The sequence below is a fragment of the Lonchura striata genome, chromosome 27 (assembly GCF_046129695.1).
Source record: "Lonchura striata isolate bLonStr1 chromosome 27, bLonStr1.mat, whole genome shotgun sequence".
Taxonomy (NCBI): Eukaryota; Metazoa; Chordata; class Aves; order Passeriformes; family Estrildidae; genus Lonchura; species Lonchura striata.
Window position 1 is genome coordinate 4,810,036 of NC_134629.1, and position 26,633 is coordinate 4,836,668.

A 26,633-nucleotide genomic window follows, 5' to 3' on the forward strand; every position below is an offset into this window, starting at 1 on the left:
TATCCTTCCACTGTGTCTTTTTATTTTCGGAAAGCAATATTAAAAAGGAAAATTTCATCTTTTTATACTTCCGTAATACTGATGCCACTCCATGTTTCCCTTCCTCTCTGCATTTGGAATATGTCCAATAAAAACAGATGGTAATTTATCTGTTATTTTTATTTATCTTTCTATTCTAAACCAGAACCAGCAATACAAAATATTTTTATCCTTCCTCAGAATGAGCTGGAGGTGTATTTTCTTTACTTCCAGGGAAAAGCTTTGAAATTCTGATTAAATTAGAATGAAAATCTTGAAATTGGTTGTCCCAAAATAAATTGAAGAATTGGAGAAAACTGGAGGAGGAAGAGGAGGAAGAGAAGGAGGGTGGAGGTTTATCCTTAAGTGACAAGATAATTAATCGCCATTCATTTCTTAACTTAATTGGGTTAATCCAAAATATTTTCTTCCATGGGAGGGAGGGTTTGGGACAGCCAGGCAAAACCTCTGGATTCAATTTTTGCTTTCTTAAAAAGCCAGAGCCAACCCAAGTGTCTGCAGGGCTCTTGGGGAAGATTTATCTGGAAGATCTGGGTTGGGGATGGGTGCTGGAGCACAAAACAGATATTTGTTTTGGAGCACTGATGCAGATATTTCAGTCAGTCATTGTAAAAGAAGAATAAAACAAAGAAAAAGTGGAGAAAAACCCTCAGCCAAACGTTATTGCAAAGCCCTTATTGAATTTCAAAGGTTCAGATGTTTTGCTCTGCCCTGACCTTGCAACATCCTGGCCCTGCATAACTCCGGGCAGAACTTGGGAAGGAGCAGGAGCATGGGAAGGAGCAGGAACCGACATGCCAGCATGTCCTGGCAAGTTGAAAGGAGACACTTCAGCAAAACCTTGCTCAAACCCAGGTGCACCAAAACACAGCAATATCCATCCCCTTTGCCCAGGAAATCGAAGGAGCCTCAGTGAAAGACTAAATCCAGGGACAAAACCAGACTCAAGAGTCCCAGAATCCCAGAATAGTTGGGGTTGGAAGGGCACTCTGGATCTCATACAGTCCAAGCTCCTGCCAAGGCACTGACACCTGGAGCAGGTGACACTGGAGGGCGTCCAGGTGGGCTTGGAATGTCTCCAGAGATGGACAATCCATGCCCTCCCAGGGCAGCTCTTCCAGGACTCTGCCACCTCCATGGAAACAAGTTATTCCTCATATTGAGGTGGAATTTCTTGTGTTCTGGGTTATGGCCATGATTTCTCCCTGCCCAGGGAGGTGGTAGAATCGCCATGCCTACAGGCATCCAGGGAATGACCGGATGTGGCACGCAGTGCTCTGGGCTGGTGATGAGGTGGGGATCAAGCACAGATGAGACTCGATGATCCTAGAGGTCTTTTCCCACCTCAGGGATTCTGGGATCCTTGTTCTGTCAGTGGGCAACACTGAACAGTCTGACACCATCCTCTTTCCACCCCTTGGAGATATTCACGTGGATTGATGAGAGACCCTCTCAGATAAGATATTGTAATGGATATTTGGATATTCTTATGATTGTTGGGATCCTCTCTCAGTCCCCTCTTCTCCTGACTGACCATGCCCAGCTCCTCCCATTTCTCCTCATCAAAAGAGATGCTCCAGACCTCTCATCACCTTTGTGACTTCCACTGGACCCACTCCAGGAGCTCCTTGTCCTTCTGGAACTGTAGAGTCCAGAACAGAACACAACACTCCAGACGTGGCCCCACCAGGGCCAAGTAGAGGGGCAGGATCCCCTCATTGGCCATGCTTTTCCCAAGGCATCCCAGGATTCCATTGGGAATTCCATTCCTTCTGATCATGAGCACTGCTGGCTTACAGTCAGCCTGTCATCCACCAAGACTCCTCAGTCTCTGCTGTCCAGAGGATGTTGCATACAGGCCAAAAAAACAGTGAAGGTTAAAAATAAACTCTGAGTCACCCCGATTTCTGATCCCGCCAAATTGCACAGGCTGGGTGGGAGGACTTAACACAGCTCATGACAGCCCAACCTTAACCAACCTGGAGAGTCTTTAACATCTTTTTATCAGTCCCTTCAGAAAAAAAGAGCAACTCAGAGCTCAGAGATAGCTGAGCTCCTGCAGACAGGAGCCCTGTTCCTCCTCCCCTTTCTCTGCAGTGCCCTCACCCCCCAGACAACCCCCATGACATGCCCTGCTTCTCCACAGGGAACTGTCCCAGCTGAGGGGCCAGCTGGGCTCCCCTGCAGCCCTGAGCACCTTCAGTGGGACACTGCATGTGAGCGACACAAACCAAGAAAGGAAAAGTGTGAGGGACCGAGAGATTCTGAAAAAATTTTCCTTGTTTTGGTGCCTAAACCATCCTTTGCTTTGCTTTTCCAAATCCTTTGTAATATTCCACTTAATTGCCATTGTCTGCAGCAACAGGCTTTCCTAGAAGAGCTGGGGAAGTAATGATTCCCTTCCACATGAATCCTTTCCCTCTGCTTTAATTAAAACCTGTGCTCCTGTTCCCAGGTGTGACTTTGCATAAGCAATTTGGGAGTCAAAGGCAAGCTCCCTGCCTGGCCCACGTCCGCAGGCTCCTGCCACAGCTGTGCCAGTTCACATGGGCAGGCATAGGGAAGCAAATGTCCATGGATCTGCCATGCCTGGCGCAGAGTTTATTTATTTTCAGTATCACTGTGTGATTTTCAGCTCCCAGAGGTCTCACGGCTGAGGCTGCTGCCGCTGTGAAATCTGGGTTTGGATGGAGCAAGGAGTGAAGTTTTCGCAGCAGGAGATGCCCACATCTCCACTCCCGGGGCGAGAGCACCCCCTTGCTACAGCCCGGCCCGTGGCGGGCGCGATTTTGGCTCCGGTCGCGCCCGCCGTGACTCACCGTGGAACCGGGAGCGCTCCGAGGAGACGGGAGCGCTGCTCTTGTCTGAGCGCAGGGAGGCAAAACCCAACCAAACCCGACCCAGCCCAACCAAACCCCTCCTGCTCAGGCTCTTTCAAGTTCCCAGACAGAAAAAAAGCAGCGGTTGGAAACACAACAACACAAACAATCTCTGAGACGCAGCCGATCCGTTTAAACTCCTCCTTTTGGATTGAGCCCCTGCACTTTTTGCTCACGTAGATGAATTTGGGAATTTTTCTGGTTGAGCTGCTCAGGGTCTCATCTCTTTGTCTTTCACTATTGCTTCACCTGACGAAGGTGGGCAGCCCTGGCCAGTGGGCAGAATCCAGTTCAGGAAAGCATTTGGGGAGATATTTTGAGTAGCAATGAGGGGATTTTTTTCTCTAGTATCTTGTGTCCAGCTCTTCATGGACACAAGAGAAGGATCCCCAGCTCTGAAGCCTTTACACAACCCAGACTCATTGTGGAGGTTGAAAGTCCTGCAAAAGGGTTCATTCAGAAGCAACATCAAGAGGCAAAAGCTATTTTTAAAAGTTTTTTTCAAGTGTGTGATCTCAGCGGAGTGAAGGAGGGGCATGGGAAGGAAAGTGGGTGAATTCCCCTCCACAGAACATCTTTTAGAGCCAGCAATGACGTGGAAACTGTTGGATAAATATAGAGGGGGGGCGGAGGGAGGCAGAAAAAGTGATAAAAATACCACTTCAGACAGAGCTTTTGAACTCGGAGCCTGACAAGGAGGTACTACAGAACCACAATAATTTTGAGCAGCTTTTTAGTAGTATAAGTCTCTATTAAGGAAAGTACTATTCAATCTATGTTGACGTGGTTTTGGAAAAGGCATTTGCTGTCTTTCAAAATCGTGTTAACTAATTCCTAAGTTTCCCCTGGAATGAGGGGAGATGGCTTTTGGTAAGATCCCAGAAAATACTGCCATGACACAACTTCCACTCAGCTCATCTCCTCAAGCCCATGACGATTTAGATCCAGGAAAAAAAAAAAAAATCAATCAAACTTGAATATTTTTTAAAAAGAGCACAATACCAGCACTGATCATTAAAAACACCTTCAGAACAAACTTTCCCGAGCCAACAATAGGACATGCATGGCCAGTCACAGAATTGGAAATCTTGGAAAAGCCCCTGTTTTTCTTGCCTATGCAACATGTTAAACCTGAAAATGCGACTTGCAAAATCTTCGCTTTGCTCAAGCCAGCGAATCCTTGGCTCGCCTGAGGGAAAGCGGCTCCCAGGGTCTCGGGAATCATGTTGCATCCTGCCCGGAGTGCAGACCTCGTCCCATTCAATGCTAATTCCATGACTCAGAGCGGCGGCTTTGGTGGAGGGGGGAGCTCCCTCTTGCCGTTACTTTCCTGCCTGCAAACAATGCATTTTTCAGCGCCTTGCCGTAGCCGAGGTGTGTTTGACAAGGCAAGTTGCTGCAAGGCACGTCAAGTTCTGAATTCCCGTGCCAAGTTTTCCAAGCAGATAAAAGAGGAGGCTCCCAAGCTCTCCCATTACAGGGGTTTCTGTCTCCATTGCCCTCTGCTCTTTTCCTGCTGCGCAGCCTTTTTTTGTTTTCCTCTCTCCTACTCTTTGTCTACCCAACTGAACCAGCCATGAGCCGTATCTCTTTCAGATCATCTACCGGAGGGGGCATGAGGGGCTTTAGCTCAGGCTCTGCTATTGTTGGAGGTGGTGGTGGTGGGACCAGAAGCAGTTTTAGCTCTGTCTCTGTCTCCAGAGTTGGAGGAGGAAGAGCTGGAGGTGGAGGAGGCTTTGGAGCTGGTGGTGGCTTCGGCAGCAGAAGTCTCTATAACTTGGGTGGAAGCAAAAGAATTTCCTACAGCTCGGTCAGTGGAGGTCTACGGAGTGGAGCCGGGGGCGGATACAGTTTTGGTCTTGGCTATGGTGGCGGAGCAGGCGCTGGCTTTGGCTTAGGAGGAGCCGGTGGTGGTGGCTATGGGGTGGGAAGTGGATTTGGGCTAGGAGGGCCCGGATTTGGTGGCCGAGGTGGTCCCGGGTTCCCTGTTTGCCCACCTGGTGGCATCCATGAAGTGACTGTCAACCAGAGCCTCCTGGCACCCCTCAAGCTGGATATTGATCCGGAAATCCAGAAGGTGCGAACACAGGAGAGGGAGCAGATCAAGACCCTCAACAACAAATTTGCCTCCTTCATTGACAAGGTGAGAATTTGGTCTGAACCATCAAGCCACGCATGTTATCAGTTGCCTCGGAAAAAAAACTTCAGGAAGAAACTTCATTTGGATTTAGGGACTTGCCTGAACTGATCCAAGCCAACAAACAACATGGGTTTAGCTGAAAACTAAGAACTGCTTTATGTTTCCTCTTTGCAAGGATGAGTTGTTCAGCATCTTTTTATTATTGACAAAGTAATTCTTTCTCTTCCCTGTATAAACAATCCTGGGGTGGATGAATCTTCTCCTTTACAATGGGATACAACCAGTTTAAACCAGTAAGGTGGGCTGAACATCTACTGGGGGGAGAAACATTAAAGTTGCAAGTACGGGTGTTTGGCCTGATTAAAACTCCTGAAAAAATCTTGCTAAGCATCTCCAGAAGCTTCTAATACTTTTAAGAATCCAATGCCCTAAACTGGAACACTCCTAATAATTTATTTCTGATTGTTCCAGCACCTCTGGACCTTTTCTGTTGGTGATCCCACCTTCTCTTGGCAGTTGTGAGGTTTTTCCACACATGTCCCTGGTTTTGCTTCTCCCCAGGTGCGCTTTTTGGAGCAGCAGAACAAGGTGCTGGAGACCAAGTGGACCCTCCTCCAGGAGCAGGGTCACACTGTCACCAGGAAGTCCCTGGAGCCCATTTTCGAAGCCTACATCAACAACCTCCGGCGGCAGCTCGACAGCCTGATGGGAGAGAGGGGCCGGCTGGACTCCGAGCTCCGGAGCATGCAGGACATGGTGGAAGACTTCAAGAACAAGTAAGGGATTCCACTCTGGAGCATGAGTTGTTCCAGCCAGGAAAATCTGGGCTGGTGCTCATTCCTGCTGGTGCACATTTGGTGTTTGATCCGGGTTCCTCTTCCCATCATAAGACGTGTTCCCAGATTTACCCTTTGTTATTTTACATTTATCGCAAGCAAGGTCAGTGTTCAGCACAGCATTCCTGGGGAACTGCTCCAGCACAACAGAAGTCATAGTCTGATCCCTAGAGTCTCCTGAAATAATATACCAGGAGACAGAAAAATTAGTAAATTGTGAGGATAATAGACCAGCAAAACCATTATTAAATGTAGCCAATAAACTTCCAGCTCCAAAATCCCCCATTTCCCATTCTGTGAAGGAAATTCCAGCCTTTCTGGAGGGCCCAGGTGACCTGGGATTGTTTTGGCTCACTCAGCTCCCATCACCTGGAAGATGATAAACCCTTTGACAAAAATTTCCCTGGGGAGGGAATTAACCCCTGCTGAGATGCTGGATCCAGTGGAGGGGGGATGGATCATTCTCAGGACACACCAGTTAGTACCTGCTGCCTGGAGGGGATTTTTGGGGGAGGATTTTTAGGTGAGGCCATTGACTTTTATTTGTCTGAGAACAATATGTCCCTTCTTCAACCAGTCCTGGCTGCAAATTTGAGACTCACACTTCAGGGCTGGAATATGTTAATATTAAGTAGTTAAGCATGGGAAGAGACAGATTTTTTGCGAGGGGAGCTGGGAAGACAATGCTTAAATCCAACAGGAGGGACTGGCAGAGCTTCTGGTGTGGTTTTGGGTGCTTTTGAGGTCTTGAAATGTATTCTAGGCTTTTAGAAATACCGGTTAGGCCCAAAATAATCCATTTTACAGTATGAATTTCAGAGCTACCTCCTGGGAAAGTGAACACATTTTAAGTCTAGAGTTTGTTCCCAGTCCACTGGCTAATTCCCCCTCTTCCCTTGTCCACTAAGAGATCCAGCTGTAGGTAAAACTTGGCCAGTATTGGTGAGAGGAGTAGCACGAATCTGCCTTTGAAAGCCAGGTTTTGTCTCAAGAGCCTGCATGTTTTGTCTACTTTCTAGCTAAGCCCTGCCCTGATTATCTGATGAGAGAATATTGCTCAGAGCCATAGAAAGTTCCACAGAACCACTGTCAGAGCTGTAATGATCCTCTCTTGCACAACTATGGAGTTTTTTGTTTTAATTAAATGCTGCAGTGGGTTCTTCAGAGCCATTAGCATTATTGTAATATCAAATATCAAATGATTGCTTTATTATACATTTGTAGACATTGCAGTGCAGCTTTGTTGGAAGTCTTTTGCATAACTTTGCTTGGAGCGAAGGTCACCAGGAATGGCTGCTCCTGCTTCCTGCCAAAACGGGCTCTGAATCTGCACATTTATGTATGAGCTTGACTTTATGGACAGTGATTAAAATATATTAATTTAACTGGGACTACTCATACCATGGAGTCCCACAGTTCAAAGACAGCAATATTTGCTCTGCGTCTGCTCTGGATAAACATGTGGGAGTAGGGAATATATCCATGAGCCACAACTGATGATTTGGGAATGGAGTACTCCCACCTCTTCATTCCATCCAACCCTCCTCACTCTTTTATCCCGGCAGATATGAAGATGAGATCAACCGGCGCACAGGTGCTGAGAACGAGTTCGTGGTCCTCAAAAAGGTGACTGGGTTGGGAATTATGGGCCAGGAAAGGGAATTAACTCACCTTGCAGAGTTCAAAAAAGACTTGGTGGGAGTTGGGGTCCTGCACCCTTGTGACTGGGTCAAGCTGGGAGATCAGCACATCCTAGGTTGGGTCCTCCTGAGGCCAGGAATGGACACAACCTTCACTGTGCCCATAGAGCTGCCCTGTTTTCTGGTCTCTTGTGGCTCAGCTCAACTCAGTCTCTGGTGACATCCTTGTGAGTCAGACCTTTGCCTTCTGCCCAAGAACCTGGTTCTGGCTCACAGTCAATGTCCATTACATTAAAAAAATACCTTCATCACAGGGACATAAAAATGAGCCTAAGGAACTGCTGGCAGTGGCACAGGTTGCCCAGGGAAGCTGTGGCTGCCCCATCCTTGGAAGAGTCCAAGGCAATATGAATGGTCTATGGAAGGTGTCTCTGCCCATGGCAGGGGTGGGAATTGGATGAGCTTTCAGGTCCCTTCCAACTCAAATCATTCCATGGTTTCACAATCATATGAATAATAGACCTGGAAGCCAATACGGTTCCATTGGTGTCCTGAAGCCCTTTGTGTTCTGGTTTAATCAGAAACCATTGGTATCTTCTCTTTAGGATGTGGATGGCGCCTACATGAACAAGGTTGAGCTCCAGGGCAAGGCCGATGCTCTGGCAGATGAAATCAACTTCCTGAGAGCTCTGTATGAGGCGGTGAGTGGCTCCTGGAGAGCATCTCCCAGCTCCTGCCCCATGGACTCCACACCCAGGGCTCTACGGGACCAGAGGAGAAAGTGGCCCAGCCTTTGTAACTAAATCAGTTACAAAATGGAGATGGAGAAAGGGAAATGCAAGAAAACATCTTGGCGGGGAGGACTCCCAAATCACCTCATCTCTGTGGTTTCCACCATCAATACGAGACCATTAACTTCATATTTTGCATCTTCTGCAGGAGTTGTCCCAGATGCAGCAGCAAGTGTCTGACACCTCCGTGGTTCTGTCCATGGACAACAACCGGAACCTGGACCTCAACAGCATCATTGCCGAGGTGAAGGCGCAGTACGAGGACATCGCCAACCGGAGCCGCGCCGAGGCCGAGGCTTGGTACCAGAACAAGGTGGGCAACTGGGGTGACACACTGATTTCTGTGGTCAGAAATTATCATAAATTATTTCCCATCAGCTGAGGGGAGACAGGGATGAGCTGTTCAAAAGTTTTGACTTTGGGCTTACAGAGTTACTGGCAGAACTGGCCTTAAACACTTCCCCTTCCAGGTTCTTGCAGGTGACAATGCCCAGGTCCCCTGTGCCATCAAGCACTGCCTTCCCAGAAGATATTGAGAGTTAAGGGCAAGTGCCATTATTCTGTGGGCAGATTTCAGAGGAATCTTGTCCCCCACCCCTTAATCCTCATCCATCCTGTCCACCAAAGTCCCCTCACCCTTCCCTGAGCTCTGAGTGCTCACCAGTGCTCTCTTCCTTTCCCTGCACCAGTATGAGGAGCTCCAGGTCTCTGCTGGGAGACACGGGGATGACCTGAGGAACACCAAGATTGAGATTTCAGAGATCAACCGGATGGTCCAGAGGCTGCGGAATGAGATTGACAGTGTGAAGAAACAGGTAGGAGAGGGATGGTCCTGCAGTGCAGGAGGAGGTTGATGGGAGGTGATGGTGGTCAGGCACAGCAGGAGGAGCCAGGTCCCATCAGGAGCCCTCAGTGCCATCCTGGGAGCCACCAGCCAGTGTCCACAACCCCCCAGCAAGAGAGAGAGTGGTTTGGGGAGCCCAAATGAAACAATGGCTTGTTCTCACCACTCCCAGTGTGCCAACCTCCAAGCAGCCATTGCTGAGGCTGAGGAGCGCGGGGAACTGGCCCTCAAGGATGCCAAGGCCAAGCTGAGCGAGCTGGAGGATGCCCTGCAGAAAGCCAAGGCTGACCTGGCCCGACAGCTCCGGGAGTACCAGGAGCTCATGAATGTCAAGCTGGCCCTGGACATCGAGATTGCGACCTACAGGAAGCTGCTGGAGGGCGAGGAGAGCAGGTGAGGACATGTGGACATGCTGTGTGCTGACCAAGGACCATGTCCTTGGGGTCAAACAGCTCTTCCCAAGGGGCTGGTGCACCAGGGCAGACAGACAGATGGTTGAAACTGTGAACTTTGTAGGCAAAGTTTTGTTTCTCCAGCTCTTGGCACCTGATACTGATAAAAATGAGCACTGTCACCGTTCACCTGTAACACAGACATACCCCACCCTACAGTCCTAGTTGGATGGTCCCATGGACGAGGCTTTGGCACTATTGCTCACTTTCCCCTTTCCCAACAGGCTTGCTGGAGAAGGAGTCGGAGCTGTCAGTGTCTGTGAGTATCACCTCCCTTCCACCCCTTCATACCCCCCTCCTTCCACCTCTTTGTCTCCCTTCCCCCTCTTCCCAGCCACCCCTCATCAAGGGGGTGACACTGAAGATCTCCCCACCTTGGGACTCCAGCTGTCCCCTCACGCGGGTGTTCCTGGTTCATTTCAGCCGTGGTCAGCAGCTCCAGCGGGATGGGCTATGGTGGCGGGAGCTGCCTGGGCCTGGGCGGGGGGCTCGGCATGGGCGGTGGAGGCGGCAGCAGCAGCTACACCATGAGCAGCAGCGGCTTCGGAGGCGGCAGCGGAGGCTTCTCTGGGGGGCTCAACTACGGTGGAGGCAGCTCCTTCAGCTCCGGGAGCAGCCGGGGCATCAACTCCAGCACAGGAGGCAGCGTCAGGATCGTTTCCAAGACCACCACCAGCAAAAAGACCATCAGATAAGGCTGGCAAGCACGTGGCCGTCGGCAATTCCGGCCTCCTGCCCTGCAGATCATGGTGTAAATAGCTGCGCTAGAGCCTCTCCTTCCTCCGTCCTTCACCTCTGGGGCAGCAGGGGGGACCAGGACCCCTCTGTGAGAATCTGGAGTACCTTTGGCTGAAGCACAGGTTGTAACAGGTCACTGGCTAGGCATGGAGCCTGTGGTGCCCCTCTGTCAGCAAGCCCTTGGTGTCTCCTCAAGGTCAGGCATTTAAAGGAAAATGGAAGCACTATGGAACAGGGACAATCATTTCATTCATCCCATTCCAAGGGTGAATCACAGCCTTGTGGAATCACAGTCCCAGGTTTTCAGCAGTGAAAACATCTCCACAAGGCTCTAAAAGCCTCTGCCCCCCAACACATGTTACAACCTCCAAAGGTTTTGCCTGCAATTCAAGATTTCTTCCAGCCCCTTCTGTTTTCTCCGGCACTTGTGGGAAAGGTTTTTGCTTTGTGTGTATAAGATTTCTAACTACTCGTCCTCGTGGCTGCAAGCCTCCTTACTTCCCTGCCTAACCTACTGTAAGGTCCAATAAAAGAGCATTTGTCATTTTTAAACTCTGGGGTTTTGGCTTTTCTTCCCTCCTCCTGATGTGAGTGTTGGTCTGTGCCGTGTCCCTGCTGCACTGGGGACACCCTGAGGGCAGTTCCTGAGACAGGATTGGCTCCTTGAGGAAACAAAACTCACTTTTAGGACTTGGGCTCCAGGACAAGTCGGGGCAAATGGAAAGGAGGGTGAGATGAGCAACCTGGTCTATGGAAGGTGCTCCTGCCCATGGCATGTGGGTGGAACGGCATAGGCTTTAAGGTCCCTTCTAACCCAAAATATTCCATGATTCTATGGAAGGAGAACTGAGGCACAGGAAGGAAATGTTGCCTCAGAACAGAGCCAAAAGCTGGATGAAGCCCACTGCGGTGGTTACCCGCAAAGTTATCCTTTCTGCCTGTCACTGCAGGAGGAAGTGCAGGGAAGTGGGAAAAGGAAGGCGATTCCCAAAGGTTTATTTGGGATTCATGGGCCGCCTCATGTAGGGCATGGCTCAGCCATTATTTTGTACAAGCAGGAGTAAATCAGAGGAGCCCATCTCTGGCATCAGCACCATGGCGAGGACACAGTGAGACTGGCACATAGCAGGAAGCGTTTAGAGCAGGTGGGCATTGACCTGGTTGGGAAGAGCAGCTGCAGGGGCAGGCACAGGCCAAGGCACCCAAAATCTGCACATACGCTGTTTGCACACTGAGGTTTCTCTGGGATGTGCAAATATCCCATGAAACATCCTGGCTGCTCCTCTGCAAGAGCAGTTTCAGGGCCTCAAGTTTGGAGTGAACCCAAGGTCTTCCAAAGTGCCCACAACACTTCAGTCTCCCAATTCCCACACAGCCACCCGGGAGATTTCCATGACCTGCCCGGTTGGGGGGGTTTCAGCTGAGATCTCATACCAAGCCTGGGCTCCCTCCTGTGGCTCCACAGGCATCTCCTGATCCCACTTCCTGCCAGTGCCAGGTGTGGATCCCGGCAGGAGCGGGGCAGCACCAGGCAAGGTGGGAATCCAGCCGCAATGGCAGGACAAGAACCATGGGCAAGGAAAGAGCCAGGGCAGAAGGGGGCAGATGAGGAAGGACCCACAGCCCTTTGGGAATGCTGGTCCCAAAAGGAGATGGTCACTGTGCATCAACCCATCCCTCAATCCCTGCAACCTCCAGCCAGGGGTGGAGAGGAGATGGCATGTAAGCCAGGTCTGCTAGAAAAAGCCCCTTGTGCAACATTCCAGAGAAAAGCCTCCCACACCAACGGGACCCCCTTGTCCATCACCTGGTGCAGGTGTGAGTATCCCAGGCAAGCCAGCCAAGCATCTCCAGCAGGTGGGGACCCAGAGCAGGGAAAGGGATGGTCCCGCCCAATGGTCCAATGGTGGGATGAACATCCTGAGGCTCCACTCCAGCACCTGGGAAGGGCCATGGGACAATGTCTTGGGAAAGCTGGGACAGCCCATTTGCACCACAGGAGGTTTTATGGTGGGTGAATGGTTGCGCTGCATTAATTGAAGAATTTTGTCCACTTTTCACACATCTGGCCTTGCTCCTTAGACTGATTTGAGGAAATGGGGACAAGCTCCCAGAGCTGAGGTGGTGGTTGGAGGCAGAGCAGCCCAATTTGTTGGGTTTTATCACTGAAAATGTCAAATTTGATGGTTTCTGGTTGTTGACACAAGTTGCACAACACACTGGACCATCAGCCACGTCCATCACCAGTGAACCCTCCATGAAACATCTTTGCCAAATCCTTACGCAGCCCCATGGCACCAAGAGACCTCCTGAGCCTCCGTGAGCCAGTGCTGGGTCTGTCTCCTGCACTCTGAGGGTGAGGATGCAACCAAAAAGCTCTGAGCAGCTCTGTGTGTTTTCTGTTTCCAGTGAAGTGTTCTAAGAGCCATCCTGGCACAATTTGCAGAGCAGATGCAGAAAGCCGTATTCAACTTCCATCCTCCTGATTTGCAGAGACCTGAAAAATTTGACACACTCAAGTTAAATGTGACACGTGATTTTAGCTGCCACCAAAACACCAGGTGAAACATTTTCTGAAACCCAACATTTAATTTCAGTGTTTCCTATGGGAATGATCCTGTCCCAAAACACTGAACCAACTCCCCTTAACAATTCCAAAACAAAACTTTGCAGCTTTCTTGACTAAAAAGCAGAATTTCCATCAAATAAAATTATTTTAATTTGCAAATTGTTTATTTGCACAGGCTGAAAATGAAACAAGACATGGAATGCCTGCAGGGAAGGCAACACAGGATGCAGCAAATCCAGAGTGGAACAATATTCCCTGCTGCCCAGAGCAGATGGAAGTCAGGAATGGAACCAATCCCTTGGGACAGCTGAGTGGTAAATGAACATGAGGCCCCCTGGAATCACTGCCTTGTGATTGGATCCACTTTACAGGACACATGGATAATCCTTGTTTGTCTTCCCAGCTCTTTGTGCTGATCCAGGTTTTTTTCAACAGGGAGAAATTAAACTCCACACCAGCACTGCGGATCTTCAGAAGGAAAACCAAGCCGGGAGAGGGATGGAGCTGAGGGATGTGGAATGTGCACAGAGCTTGCCAAAACTGTGGGACTCTCCAGCAACACCATTTCCAAGGCTCTGTGTTCTTTACTGAGAGAAAAGACATGCCCCAGGGCCAGGAGAAAGGATAGGCTAGAACAAACACCCTGCGACCACCATCAGCCTTTGGAGTTCATGTTTTCATGTGGGGTCACAGCCCCAGCAGCCCAGCCTAGGGCAGGGGATTTTCCAAAGGCATTACAAGGAGATGTGGAGGATCCAGGTTCCTTCAGGTGCCACCAACCAGGTACCAGAACAGGATAAAGGAGGTACCAGACCCCCCCCAAAAGTCTGAGAGTCCTTCGAGATGCAGCTGAGCCCAGGGAGAACAAGCCCTCCCCAGGCATGTGCCAAGGAGAAATAATGGAGCTGAAGTTCTTCGCAAAGCCTGGAGTGCACCCAGAGTCTCCGTGCTGGCACAGAAAACAATTACCTGGTGAAAGCAGGTCACACCTACACTTCAAAGTCACCCAGGAGCTGGAGCTGACTGGCCTCCAGATACTGCTGGGAACAGGCTCAAAGGACCCAGCACAGGGAAACACCTATGGGAAAACTTCTGAGGAGCTCGTCCTAATCCATCCCTTCAGGAAATGGGATTCATGGACACTCACCTCTCACCCAGGAGGTCTCAGAGGGGCCTGGCCCCACAGCACATGGGTGCTGTGAGTTCAGTGGGCTCCTGTGGAAAAACCTCTGTCTTGCTGGTCTTCATTAATGCAGGATGAAATAGCAAATTACGCCCGCAATGAGTCGGTTTGAATTTAGCTTGGAAGCCCAAGTTTAACCCAAAGGCTTTAATTTAAGAAATTAACCTAAATTACAGCCTTGACTTTGCTGATAATTAAACTGAGATTAAGTAGCACAGGTGAACCAATGCAAGGTACTTTGACATGCTCTTGTTTTACAAATATGGTTATTTTTGCAAACAAAACACAGAGAGGAGCATCTAAAAATTTCAGCCTGAGAAGTTGCATCAGATGAAGCATTCTCAGGTGGAATCTGGATAGGAGCAGTGGAGTAGAGGGATGGAGAGGAGGTGATGAAAAGCTGTTGGAGACATCCCCGTTCACTAAACCACAGGAAAATGGCTCCGATTTCTCACTAAAGGGGCTTGAGTTGCAATTTTTGTCCTGACAGAGGCAGAACTCCCTAATCTCAAAGGAGAAGTTTTTACCTTGACAGCAGCATGGTGCGAGATGCAAATTCAGCCAAGAGTTTACTCCCAGGTTTACAGCGTTTCTAAAGTGTTCTCCTGCCTCTTGCTCTTGGCTTGCAGCGACTGCTCATCCTGGTGGAAAGAAACAAGGAGGGGGAGGGAAGGGAGCTCCAGAACCTGCTCAGCCTCTCTCACACCGGAGGGACTCTGGCCCAGAGGGACCTGCCCAGACACCGCTCCTGAGGTGGGATCTGGAAGAAAAGCTCCTGAGCAGTGGGTGAGCTCCAGCACCATCCTCTGGAACCTCTGTATCAGGAGGTCCCTGCACCAGAGCAGCAAATCCATTCCATGTCTGGAGCTGCAGAAGCATGGGAGACACACCCCCAGGAGCTACCTGGAAACCCTGAGTTTCATCAACAAAGCAGGGTGGGGACCCCCCCTTTCCATCAGCCCATACCCCAAACCTGTAGCTGCAGCTCCTTGTGCTCCCAGTTCTGCCTTTTGTAATTACCTCTGAAATTCCTTCCGGATGAGTGACGACCACATCACCTCCACCCTGGCAGAACATGGAATGGAAAGAAATTAATTCCTTCTCAGTTGCTTGGAGGAGCTGCATTATTACTACTGTTATTAACCACGGGATCCAGCGCACTCAGTGGATTCCTTAGCCAAAAAAAGACAAGTTTCAGATGCAAAGGGAGCCTGAGGGGAAAAAGGAAAGCACTGACACATCCCACTAGGAGAACTGGGGGAGCTCTACCCTGCACACCTGGACTCCCCACGTCGTGAATCTCCCTGGGGAGGCACGATCTGCCCTTTGGTGCTGATCTCCACTGGAAAAATTGGAATAGAATTCTTTTCAGGTACTCGGAGTTAGGGGAGATGGAGAGACCTGAGAGAGTATTCCCAAAGGAACCATGGGCTGACAACTTCCAGCTGCTTTTGAATATCTTATGGTCATGGAGTCGTTTGGGTGGAAAGGGACTTTAAAGTCCATCCTTGCCATGGACAGGGACACCTTCCACTATCCCAGCCTGCTCCAGCCTGGCCTTGGACACTTGCAGGGAAGGGGCAGCCACAGCTTGTCTGGGCAGCCTGTGCCAGGGACTCGTCATGCTCACAGGGAGGAATTTCTTTCCAATATCCAACTTAATTTTCCCCTCTTTCAATTGAAAATCTTCCTGGGACTGGAATCCAGCATGTGGGAATGAACCTCATGAACTCAAGTCTTGGTATCTGTCTGCTGGTGGGCAAAGCCGCCAGACTGTTCAATAATCCTTTCAAAAATGCCCTTTGGACACAGACTTTGCTTCCAATCTGTTTGCGTCCAGCTCCCAGGATGCAGATTCAGTGACATGGTCTCACTGTGCAAAACCTGCAGGATTCAGCCCTTCCTTGCGATAAAATCTCAGTCTGGCAATAAACACAAAACCAACCTGACAAACCCTGCCTAAGAATAACAATGAATTTAAAACCTCCATTGCAAACATCACCTTTCAGAAAGCTGGGAAACAACAGGCACACAAAAAATTTCTCTGAGTTTCCTGCACTTAGATATGTCGCCAAGCAGGGGCAGATGGAAGCACAACTGCCCCCACCATGGTGATTCCTCATTATTCAATTGATTCCTCATTATTCCATTCTTCCTGTGCTGCAGCAGCAGCTGCTCTGGCCTGCAGCCAGCACAAGGGCTCAGGGGTATACTTTACAATTTCAGCCTTTTTTATAAATAAATTAAATACAAATCCTATTTTCCTGAGCAACACAAAACACCACAAGCACTTTTTGTCCCTCAAAATGAATTATTTTTTACTTTTTTATCTTTTATTTTTTACTCAAACCACCTGTTAAATGCAAAGGGCTGTGCTGGCACATGTGGAAAGACCCATGATGTCCTAGAGGGTCCTGTGGTTCTGGGCAGAGGGAATCCTGTGCTTTTCAGTGGATTTCAGCAGGCAGGATCACACTTCAAGATGTGCTGAAAGAGCTGACTAAATCCTTGGGAAATGACATTGTGTTTATTAAGTGTGCATTGGGAACAGCCCCGAAGCACTCCATTTCCACAGAGCCAGTGGAGTCAAAGCACTTGCCATTCCCACAATCTTTCCTCCCATGTATACATTTCTGAGTTGTTTGCTTGTTTGTTTTCATCCTGTTAAAATAAAGTCCAAACCCTCAAACCCGAGCTGGCAGCACATGTTTGTGACACGTGGCAGCTCAGTGGCAGCTGTCAAAAACCACAACGGAACAAAAAGATCTTGTCAAAATATTCCATTTTTATTCATGTAATTATATTTTTTAAGACAGTGGAATAAGCCTGGAAAAGCAGGATTTCCAGCAGGATTTCCAGAGGGACCTGAGCTTTTTAGGAATGGGAGAAAAACTCTATCTGCTGATTTCTGTGGTGGCTCAGAGGGGATCATGTGGTCCATGGAATCACAGGATGGTTTGGATGGGAAGGGACCTTAAGGATCATCTACTCCCATGGACAGGGACACCTTTCATAGACCAGGTTGCTCCAAATTCCATCTGACCCAGCCTTGGACACTTCCAGAGATGGGGAGTTCACAACTTCTCTGGGCAAATTTCACAAGAATCTTATCACAAAGCTATCCCAAAACCCCAGGATAAAACAGTTGACTGCAGGGCTGGCTGTGGAACTGGCACCGGTCCTGCTCCTAAAGCACAAGGATTTAAACTTTCCCAATCCCTGCTTGTGAACAAAAGGGGCAAAAGCAATCCTGAGGGATGAAGTTTTCCAATGACAGAGCTGTTGAGTGACAGGCACTTGAGCGGTGTTTTGCTGCCAGTGCCCAGCATGACTCATCAGCACTTTCCAGCTTTGAAATGGGGACGAGTCTGGCTGTCTACAAAGACCGGCGACAGTTATTCCCAAACAATTCCCTGTTGCTGAGAACATGGGCTGTATTATTTCAGCAGGGCGTGTGTGCAGAGTGAGTTCACTCTCCAGAATGCTGTTGGACATGCCAAGCCTAATTCATCAGAAAGATGATCCACCTCATCCAACCCATCCCAGGCTCATACATGCATAAAAGGGCTCTCCCTGGCCCTTGCAGAGCACAGGTTCACCTCTCTCCTTTCCCTCCTACTCCTTGCTCCAGGCCAGCACCTTTGCTCCTTTATTCTAGCTGCAGCATCCACCCCAATCCAAAAGCCCCAGCAATGTCTCGCCAGTCCACCGTCAGGATTCAGAGGGGGAGAAGTGGCTTCAGTGCTGCTTCGGCCATGGTCCCCAACACGTGCCGGACCAGCTTCAGCTCCTGCTCCGTCACTCGCCTGGGCAGCTGCAATGCTGGCAGTGGCTTTGCCAGGGTCGGGGGGGGCTTTGGAAGCAAAAGCCTCTACAACGTTGGTGGCTGCAAGAAGATCTCTGTGGCTGGAAGGGGTGGCAGCTTCTATGGCTCGGCAGGGTTTGGTGGTGGCGCCGGGAGCGTGTACGGGGGCGGCTTTGGTGTTCCAGCCAACCTTGGCTACGGATACGGGGCCTTTGGGGGTGGCCCTGGATTCCCAGCTGGGGGCATCCATGAAGTCTCCATCAATCAGAGCCTTCTGAAACCGCTCAACTTGGAGATTGACCCTAACATCCAAAGGATCCGAAAAGAGGAGAAGGAACAAATCAAAACCCTCAACAACAAATTCGCCTCCTTCATTGATAAGGTGAGCTTTCCTAAATATCTGATTTTTTTGACAGGGACACTTCTCTTTTCTTCTTGATGAGGGCAAAACCTGATTGAGGAGGAACAGAAGTGAGGAATAAGACTGGAAGATGCCCTGGAAGCTCCAGGGAATGGCACCTGTTCCATAGCGGTTGCCATGAATTAATCATTCAGTGTTTGAGTTCCTCCTCTTTTGCTGCTCCACATCTCACGGGCAGTGGGGAAAGAAATCTCCAGAGGAGAATCCCACCCTTCTGGAGACTTTAGGCTGAGCATTTCAGGAGCCTTGGGAAGAGCTTTGTAAATGATCAAATGAATTCCAGAAACCCATTTAAAATGACCAAGAAATTGGCACAAGAGAGAAGCAGCTTCTCAATGCTTGAGTGCTCTCAAAGGCATTTAAATCTGCCACCAAAATGTTTGGATTTTTAGTTCAAAATATCAAAATCTGATCCAAATCTTTCTGACCACCATATTTCACTGATGTGCAAGAACATCTGCTCAGATCCAGCTCTGGTCAAGCTGCTCCTCTGTGGTTTCAAGGAAAATCCTGCAATATTTTTGACATTTACTGGGGTAGGGGAACTCTATGGAAGGGAAGGAGAAGCAGCACCTTAACAGTATTATTTTAATTAAAGAGCAAGCCCTGCTTTGTTCCTTATGTGATTTTGCTCATGTTTTTCACACAAAATCCCTATACCTGGTCTCAATTTAAACAATAAACAGGAAGCCAGAAAATCAAGGGTTGTTCCAGAGTTTCTAACACTGAACAGGGTCCCTGCAATCAAATCTCCCAACAGATGAGAATTTGGCTCTGAAAACCAGCTGGAAGGAGCATTTTACCCTCTCACCCAGTTCTGAGACCCTCTCATTTTTGGGGAAATTCTCCCCAGTCTCTGTTCTTTCAAAGCCCCTTCAGGATATTTCTCTTTCCAGGTCCGATTCCTTGAGCAACAAAACAAAGTGCTGGAAACCAAGTGGAGTTTGCTGCAGGAGCAGGGAATGAAAACAGTGAGAAACAACCTGGAGCCACTTTTCGAGACCTACATCAACAACCTGCGGGTGCAGCTGAACTCATTGCTGAGCGACAAGGGGAGGCTGGAGGGAGAACTCGTCAACACCCAGTACCTGGTTGAGGACTTCAAGAAGAAGTAAGTCTTGAGCTAATGCTGTACTCACCTCGGCAGGTGCAGCCTTTCTCCTCTCAACATCCTTAAACAAACTGGGGGGATCCAGGAGAGTCTGGGATCGCGGAATTCCTGGCAATGACATTTTCTCAAAGAGAAATTTTCTCAGTAACGGAGTAACAGATCCAAGTACACCAACATTTAGGGAATAATTTGGAGCATGATCAAAGACTTATTAACTAAATTACCTACTGAGAGGAAAAAATTACACAGTAGTTCTGAAAGTTTCAGAGCAGCACATTTCATTTGCTTAAAACAGCAGAAGGAGGATGACTAATGGCCAGAAATAAGTAAAAAATAATAGATTTGTTCGAATTGTTTTGATGTACTTGTTTTAACTGGTTCAGCTCCTGGTCTCTCATTGAGGCAAAAGAGCATTGTATGCAAAATGCTCTGAAGGAAATTCATTCCAGCAAGCTCAAATCTTTCTGTTACCTGCCCAAACAAAAACTCCCTGTGCCGTCCTCCTTTAGGTACGAAGATGAGATCAACAGAAGGACCATTGCAGAGAACGAATTTGTGACACTCAAGAAGGTGAGAGCAAATTCCAGGCACTGTGGGATGGCTCATTGTAGAGCTCTGATCACCCACTCAGTCACAAATCCACCCATTACAAGTCCAACCCCTTCAGTTCTATTATGGTTTCTTCCCTGGACTGTTATCACAATACATGTTCCTGATTTACTGATAGGGTGTAAACTACCCAAGAATCTCTCATCCCCCAGGATGTAGATGCTTCCTACATGAACAAGGTGGAACTCCAAGCCAGGGCAGATGCACTGAGTGAAGAAATTAATTTCCTGAGAGCATTGTACGAAGCAGTGAGTACAAGCAGCTCCAAAACATCCCAGCCCTCAGTGAAGAGCTTCTCTCCCTCCAGGAGATGCTAAATCCTTCCCCTCTGTTGAGTTGCACCAGCACCTGAGCTGTTCAGATAAGGATCTGTAACAGCCTCTCCCAGGTCTGCAACTCACCTGGAAGGATGAAAAGGCATCTCCCAAGGGGATTACCTCTGCTCTTTGCAGGAGCTGTCCCAGATGCAGACCCAGATCTCTGACACCTCTGTGGTTCTCACCATGGACAACAACCGGAACCTGGACCTGGACAGCATCATCTCTGAGGTCAAGGCACAGTACGAGGACATCGCCAACCGGAGCCGTGCCGAGGCCGAGTCCTGGTACCAGACCAAGGTGAAGGATCTGGGGTTTCCTTGCTCTTATCTTCATATCTTGTCTGGAACAGATAAAGACCGATTCTTCCAAGAAAACCTTCCCAGCTGTTGATCTGGGCTTGAGGAGGGACTCCCAGGGCTCCTGGAAACTCCAAAAATGCTGGATTTTCCTTTGACTGGTTGTCCCTCTCTGTGACAGTACGAGGAGCTGCAGGCCACGGCTGGCAGGCATGGGGACGACCTCCGGAACACCAAGCAGGAGATCTCGGAGCTCAACCGCCATGTCCAGCGGCTCCGATCTGAGATTGACAGCGTGAAAAAACAGGTAAGGGGCAGCAAACACCACTTTTAACCAATCTAGCCCCTGACTTGCAAGGGAGAGGAAGGAAAAGGTTGGAGAAACCTGAGCAGTTCTACTCAGTTTGACCCTTTTTCATTGAAAAAGAAAACTGTCACTAAAACTGGTGGAGTTGATGGTGCTGGGATAAAACCTTGTGATTGCAGGGGAGGTAAAGAACAACCTGGGTCTGGGATGGGGACTTCGAGCAGAACTTTGTGTTCCACAGTGTGCAAACCTGAAAGCTGCCATCGCCGATGCCGAGGAGCGTGGGGAACTGACCCTCAAGGATGCCAAGGCCAAACTGGCTGAGCTGGAGGATGCTCTGCAACAGGCCAAGGCTGACCTGGCCCGGCAGCTCCGAGAGTACCAGGAGCTCATGAACGTCAAGCTGGCCTTGGACATTGAGATTGCAACCTACAGGAAGCTGCTGGAGGGCGAGGAGTGCAGGTGGGTGGGAAACATCCAGCCCTGGGGCTGGGGATGGCACAGGAAAAGCTCAGCATTTCTGAAATCCCCACAGAGTGGGGAGATTATCCCAGATAATGGAAATAACAAAAGTCCATTAATTATGCTGTGAATTTATTTTGCTCCCCAAAGGCCTCTGGGAAATGTATTTTATTGCTCCCCCACAATATCAAAAGACTTCTAATCCTCTTGTCTTCCATCCCTGAACAGGCTGGCTGGAGATGGGGTCCCAGTGAATATCTGTAAGTCTCTAAAATATAAGAATTGCCTTTATTTAAACATTCTTGTGTCTCTACACCAAGGAGCCAATGCCCAGAGATACTGAAACATTTCCTTCTCCTCCTTGCAGCCGTCACCAGAACAACAGTGGGAACGGGATACGGAGGAGGGAGCAACCTCAGCATGGGAGGGGGGATCTGCAATCTGGGGAGCAGCTTCAACTGTGGGAGCGTTCCCGGGGTGAGCAGCACCACCCTTGGAGCTGGCAGCAGCTCCAGCATGAAGTTTGTCTCCAGCTCCTCCACCAGAAGAAGTTACAGGAGCTAAAATTCTCTTTCCATTCACCACCACGCACCATAAAACACCAAAACTGGTCCTTTACTGGAGCGTGGTGGGGTGAGCACAACCAGGGCCACCTGCACCCCAAGTCCTGTCCCACAGGAGCCTTACTTTAGGAACTCTCTCTCAGCTGTGTTGTCTTGCACACATCCTGTTGGGCTCAGCCCTGGAACCTGAGTCTCACTGGGTTAAATTTGCAGCTCGCTTGCTCCAGCTCAGCAATTTTTTGGCCGGATTTTGTATATAAAATGTGTCCTATGACTGTTCGTCTCTCTTTACTTTCTGGAGTTTGTCTAATAAAAATGCACATGTAATTTATTCTATTTTGTAGTCCTTTTAATTAAAGAGGTGCAAGAGCAAATGCAAACACAGGTAACAAGAACTTTCCCTCAGGCCCTGACCAGTTCAAGACTGAGATTTTTGCTCCTCACTCAGATTTACTGAATTTCACTGTCAGCAAACAGAACACCCCAGCCCAGCAGAACCTCAGAGGGAGGTTTGGTGTTTGATTTCGACATTCCCTCCCCACTGTTCAGGGAAAACACCTGGAAGCCAAACACCAGGACACGCCAAGGCAAGAGTCAGGCACAGGGGAAAAGGTCTGAGCTTCATTTACTTCCAGCTCCCAGCCCATTGAGCATCCAGGAGCCTGGATCCTGAGGGTGGGATCCCAGTGCCAGGTGTGTGATGTGCATGCACAAACCCCAAACAAGAGGGAATTAATTCCCAAGGGAGCCAGAGCAACCCCCTGGCTTGTTCATGTGAATCATCCATCCCAAACCCCTGGTGTCACCCACGCCTTGGAGCCAGCAGTGCCAACATCTGCCTGAGCAGGCTGAGAGCCCTCCATGGCTCAGGGTCCTGGTGCTGATGTTCCATCTCCTCTAAGCACACAGAGAGGCAAGATCAGGTCCATACTCTGGTCAGTAAGAATCATGAACCAGATATGGTCCTACACTGAATTAAATGTCAATAATCCAGTAGCTATTAAAAAAAAACAAAAACCAAAACCAAAACAAAAAACAAAACAAAAAAAAAACAAAACCAAAACCAAAAACAAAACCAAAAACAAAAACAAAACAAAACAAAACAAAACAAAAACAAGAAAGAGATTTATTTCATTGTTGAAAAGTCAAAGTGTTCAAGATCTAGTGTTTCTTCAGGTTCTTAAAATATGTTGGAGACAAGGTCTTGTTTTGACAAGGTGAAAGAAAAACCAGAGGAGGTGTAGGGATTTCAGATGTGGTTCTGACTAATTGGGAGGAATTAATGGAGAAGTAAAAGCAGAGAAACATCTGCAGTGAGAGATCTCACTGCTGAAAGGTTGCTTGAATGAGTTTTTTCCAGTTGAGACTGGAAAAAACATGCCAGCCCTCACTCCCTGGATTTTAATAGGTTCAAGTAATGAGTAGAGAGGCTCTCTTAAGAAAATATTAATGGATTTGTGGAAATAAAAGGGAACTGGCAGTGCTGGAATGGCAGGCTGGATTCAGGCTTTCCTTCAGGACCAGTAGTTTCCCCTAATTTTTAGGATGCCTTGTGCTCTGCATGTGTATCCCTGAGGAAATCTCCTTCCTGAAGTCTTGCAGCCTTGGTTGTGGATCTGCTGTGGGTCTCCGCTCCTGCTCCACCACCTCTCTCAGCAGCCTCCAGGGAAGGAGCAATATCCTCTCTCCCTCAGAACAGCAGGCTGGGGAGCTCAGCCAATGGCCTTCCTTCTGCTGCCCAAACACACCCTCTCTAACCAGAGGATATGGGATTGTATAATCCCAGAATCCCTGAGGTTGGAAAAGCCCTCCCAGATCATTGAATCCAACCTGTGCAATCCCCACCTTGTAACCCAGCCCACAGTACCAAATGCCACATCCAGGCTTTCCTTGGACACCTCCAGGATGAAGACTCCAAACCCCCCTGGGCAGCCCCTGCCAATGCCCATGGAGAAATTCCCCCTGATGTCCAACCTAAACCTCCCCTGGCACAGTCTGAGGCTGCTTCCTCTTGTCCTGTTGTTCCCTTGGAGCAGAGCCTGACTCTCCCCTGGCTGCCTCCTCCTGTCAGGGAATTCCCTGAGCCTCCTTTTTTCCAGGCTGAGCCATTGCAGGTCCCTCAGGAGTTCTCCAGCCCCTTCCCTGGTGCTCCAGTCCGTTTCCCAGTTCCCTTCCTGTCTGTGGACACACTCCAGCCCCTCATGCTGTGCGGGGTCACTACATGGGGCATTAGCAGGAGTCTTTGAGCATCCACCACCAAAAAAGAGCTGGGGAGTGGGAAGGATGTGGAGAGAATTTTATGGATAGTGTTCTCAGACCTTTTCTTTCTGTGAAAACTGTCCATATTCCACAGAGTCATCAGGGTTGGAAGAGACCTTCAGGATGATCCAGTTCAGCTGCCAGCCTAGCATTACCATGACCACCCTAAACCCAAATGTGCCAAATCACCCTGATCAGGAAATATCCGAATCTGGCCCAGAAGGGAGTTTCCATCCTCTGTGACACCAACACTTGGTCCCACATCCAACAGGGACATCAGGAGGTGCTGCCCACTGTATACACACCTGGATCACAGCACAGGGAGTTCAAAGCCTGTCACCCAGCCCAGGAAATGCCAGAGCCAGAATATTTGTTCTTCCAGGGCATCACACTTCTGGATTCTCAACCAATCTACAGCTGTCCCTGCTGAAGAGCAGGGCCCTGGTCTCCAGGCTGTCACCTCTTGCATCCCATCAGATTGCAGCCATGACCTGGGGCTGGTATTTCAGCAGGAGAAAATGATTCCCATTAATTGCAGCCCAGCCCAGATTAAAGCCTTAGTCATAATGACATGGATGGCGCTGGCACTCAGGGGCCTGGATTTGCAGTGTGTGGAGGGAGCTGATTGCAGGTTGGTGCCCATAAGGATTTTATAGAATTCTTTAGGACAGCCCGAGGCTCAGTCACAGGAGCTCCTCTCTCTTAAAAATTGCTGCTTGTTGTAACACACAGAGCGGAAACACTCCCAGGACAGTTATTGCCATTCCAGGGTATATAATGCAAATGTTACAAGAACAGAGAGAAAAATGGAAATAAAAATTAAAAATCTTGGTTGAAAAACAACACAAGATGATGAGAAACCATCCATTTCCTGCCTGAGATCTTCTGGTCACACTCACTTTTTTGTCCGGCTGCCATGTGTGCCAGGACAAGCTCCTGAAATGTGCACCTGCAAACACCTGCAGCACATCCCAGTGCCTGGACATGGCTGGGGAAAGCTATGGATTCCCAGGAATGCTCTGTGGGAGGGCTGCCACCTCCTCCAAGGAGTGGGTGCTCAGCTCAGGCACCTGCAGTAGAGACAAACCATGACAAACCCCAGGGGCTGCAGGGGCTGGGAAAAGTATGCCCACCCCTGGGAATCCAGACAAGGCACCAGGAGAGAGCTGGGAGCATCTCACCTGCTCTAGGACAATCCCCTGTGTGCTGGAGCCGACACCATGTCCTTCACCAGCGAAATGCCCTGTTTGGCTTTCCTGGAAGCCACAGAGGGTAGGAGTGAAGAGAGTTGTCTGTGAGCAATGTTGTCAGCACTGAATTTCCTGGTGAGTAAGAGGGGGATAACAACAGGCGTGGGGAGGGCAGCCTGGTAACACCATGTAGAGACAAGGTCATCCCATGACTCAGGAAACGGATCAAAAATCTGCACAGGTGAAGCCCTGAGAAATCGCCGAGTCAGCGTTTGTGGCATCACAGATGACAGAAACTCCCTTCTGGAGCACGTTCTGGTATTTCACCATCTGTTGTCAGTCCAAATCAGGGTGATTTGGCACATTTGGATACATGGTTTAAGGTGGTCATGGTAATGCTAGGCTGGCAGCTGAACTGGATCATCCTGAAGGTCTCTTCCAACCCTGATGACTCTGTGGAATATGGACAGTTTTCACAGAAAGAAAAGGTCTGAGAACACCATCCATAAAATTCTCTCCACATCCTTCCCACTCCCCAGCTGTTTTTTGGTGGTGGATGCTCAAAGACTCCCCCATCACCACCCTGGCCCTCCCTCCATCACCTCTTTCCCTCTCCTGCACCAGTTGTGCTTTAAAGAATTCTCATCTAGGCACAAGAACAAGGGAACAGTTCCCATCAGGTTGGGACCTGAGGTGCTGTTGCCCCTCTGGAGTTTGCTCAAAACCTCAGCCCATGATCAGAGACTTCTCAAAGTTCAGACCCTGCATCACAAACCAACATTCCAAAATCAACCGAATTAACCTTACACAACCTGTGTTGATTCATCCATGGACTGGAGATGAGCAAGCACTTGCCCAACAAGGAACCATCTCCTGCAGCAGTGGAAGGAGGGAGTGGGAAAGGGGTGGCTGCAAACAGGAGCTGAGAAGCCACTATCGAGGTTTTCTCAGATATTTCAACACAAAAAAAATGCAACCTCTGCCCTTTTTTGAAAGCTCCATAGATGCTCATGGTGAACTCACTGTGGGTGTGCCGGGCCCAGTTAATCAGTGGGATAAGCCCCACACTGGAACCATCCCCTCCTCAGGAGGGTATAAAGGGCCAGTCCCAGGCTGGGGGAGCACAGCTTCACCTCCAGCCACATCCTCTCATTCCTTTACTCCTTGGATCACTCCTGG

At 49.2% G+C, this 26,633-nt stretch overlaps 2 protein-coding genes across 3 annotated transcripts; both read left to right on the forward strand.

The window, feature by feature from the left end:
• The first annotated feature begins 4,412 nt into the window (after positions 1–4,412).
• LOC110477828 (keratin, type II cytoskeletal 5-like) lies at positions 4,413–10,316 on the forward strand. Of its 2 annotated transcripts, XM_031507235.1 has the most exons (10): positions 4,413–5,061; positions 5,620–5,834; positions 7,460–7,520; positions 8,140–8,235; positions 8,474–8,638; positions 9,015–9,140; positions 9,342–9,562; positions 9,846–9,880; positions 10,045–10,077; positions 10,171–10,316. In XM_031507235.1, the coding sequence occupies exons 1-10, from the start codon at positions 4,495–4,497 to the stop codon at positions 10,314–10,316; spliced, it is 1,665 nt and encodes a 554-aa protein (XP_031363095.1). In that variant the 5' UTR covers positions 4,413–4,494. The 2 variants fall into 2 exon arrangements, with proteins under 2 accessions (XP_031363095.1, XP_021399612.1); XM_021543937.1 differs by having other exon boundaries at positions 10,045–10,316.
• Positions 10,317–17,803: 7,487 nt separating this feature from the next.
• On the forward strand, positions 17,804–22,006 carry LOC110477829 (keratin, type II cytoskeletal 75-like). The gene is made up of 9 exons (XM_021543938.1): positions 17,804–18,298; positions 19,234–19,448; positions 19,958–20,018; positions 20,210–20,305; positions 20,510–20,674; positions 20,855–20,980; positions 21,222–21,442; positions 21,671–21,702; positions 21,810–22,006. The coding sequence occupies exons 1-9, from the start codon at positions 17,804–17,806 to the stop codon at positions 22,004–22,006; spliced, it is 1,608 nt and encodes a 535-aa protein (XP_021399613.1).
• Positions 22,007–26,633: the final 4,627 nt, after the last annotated feature.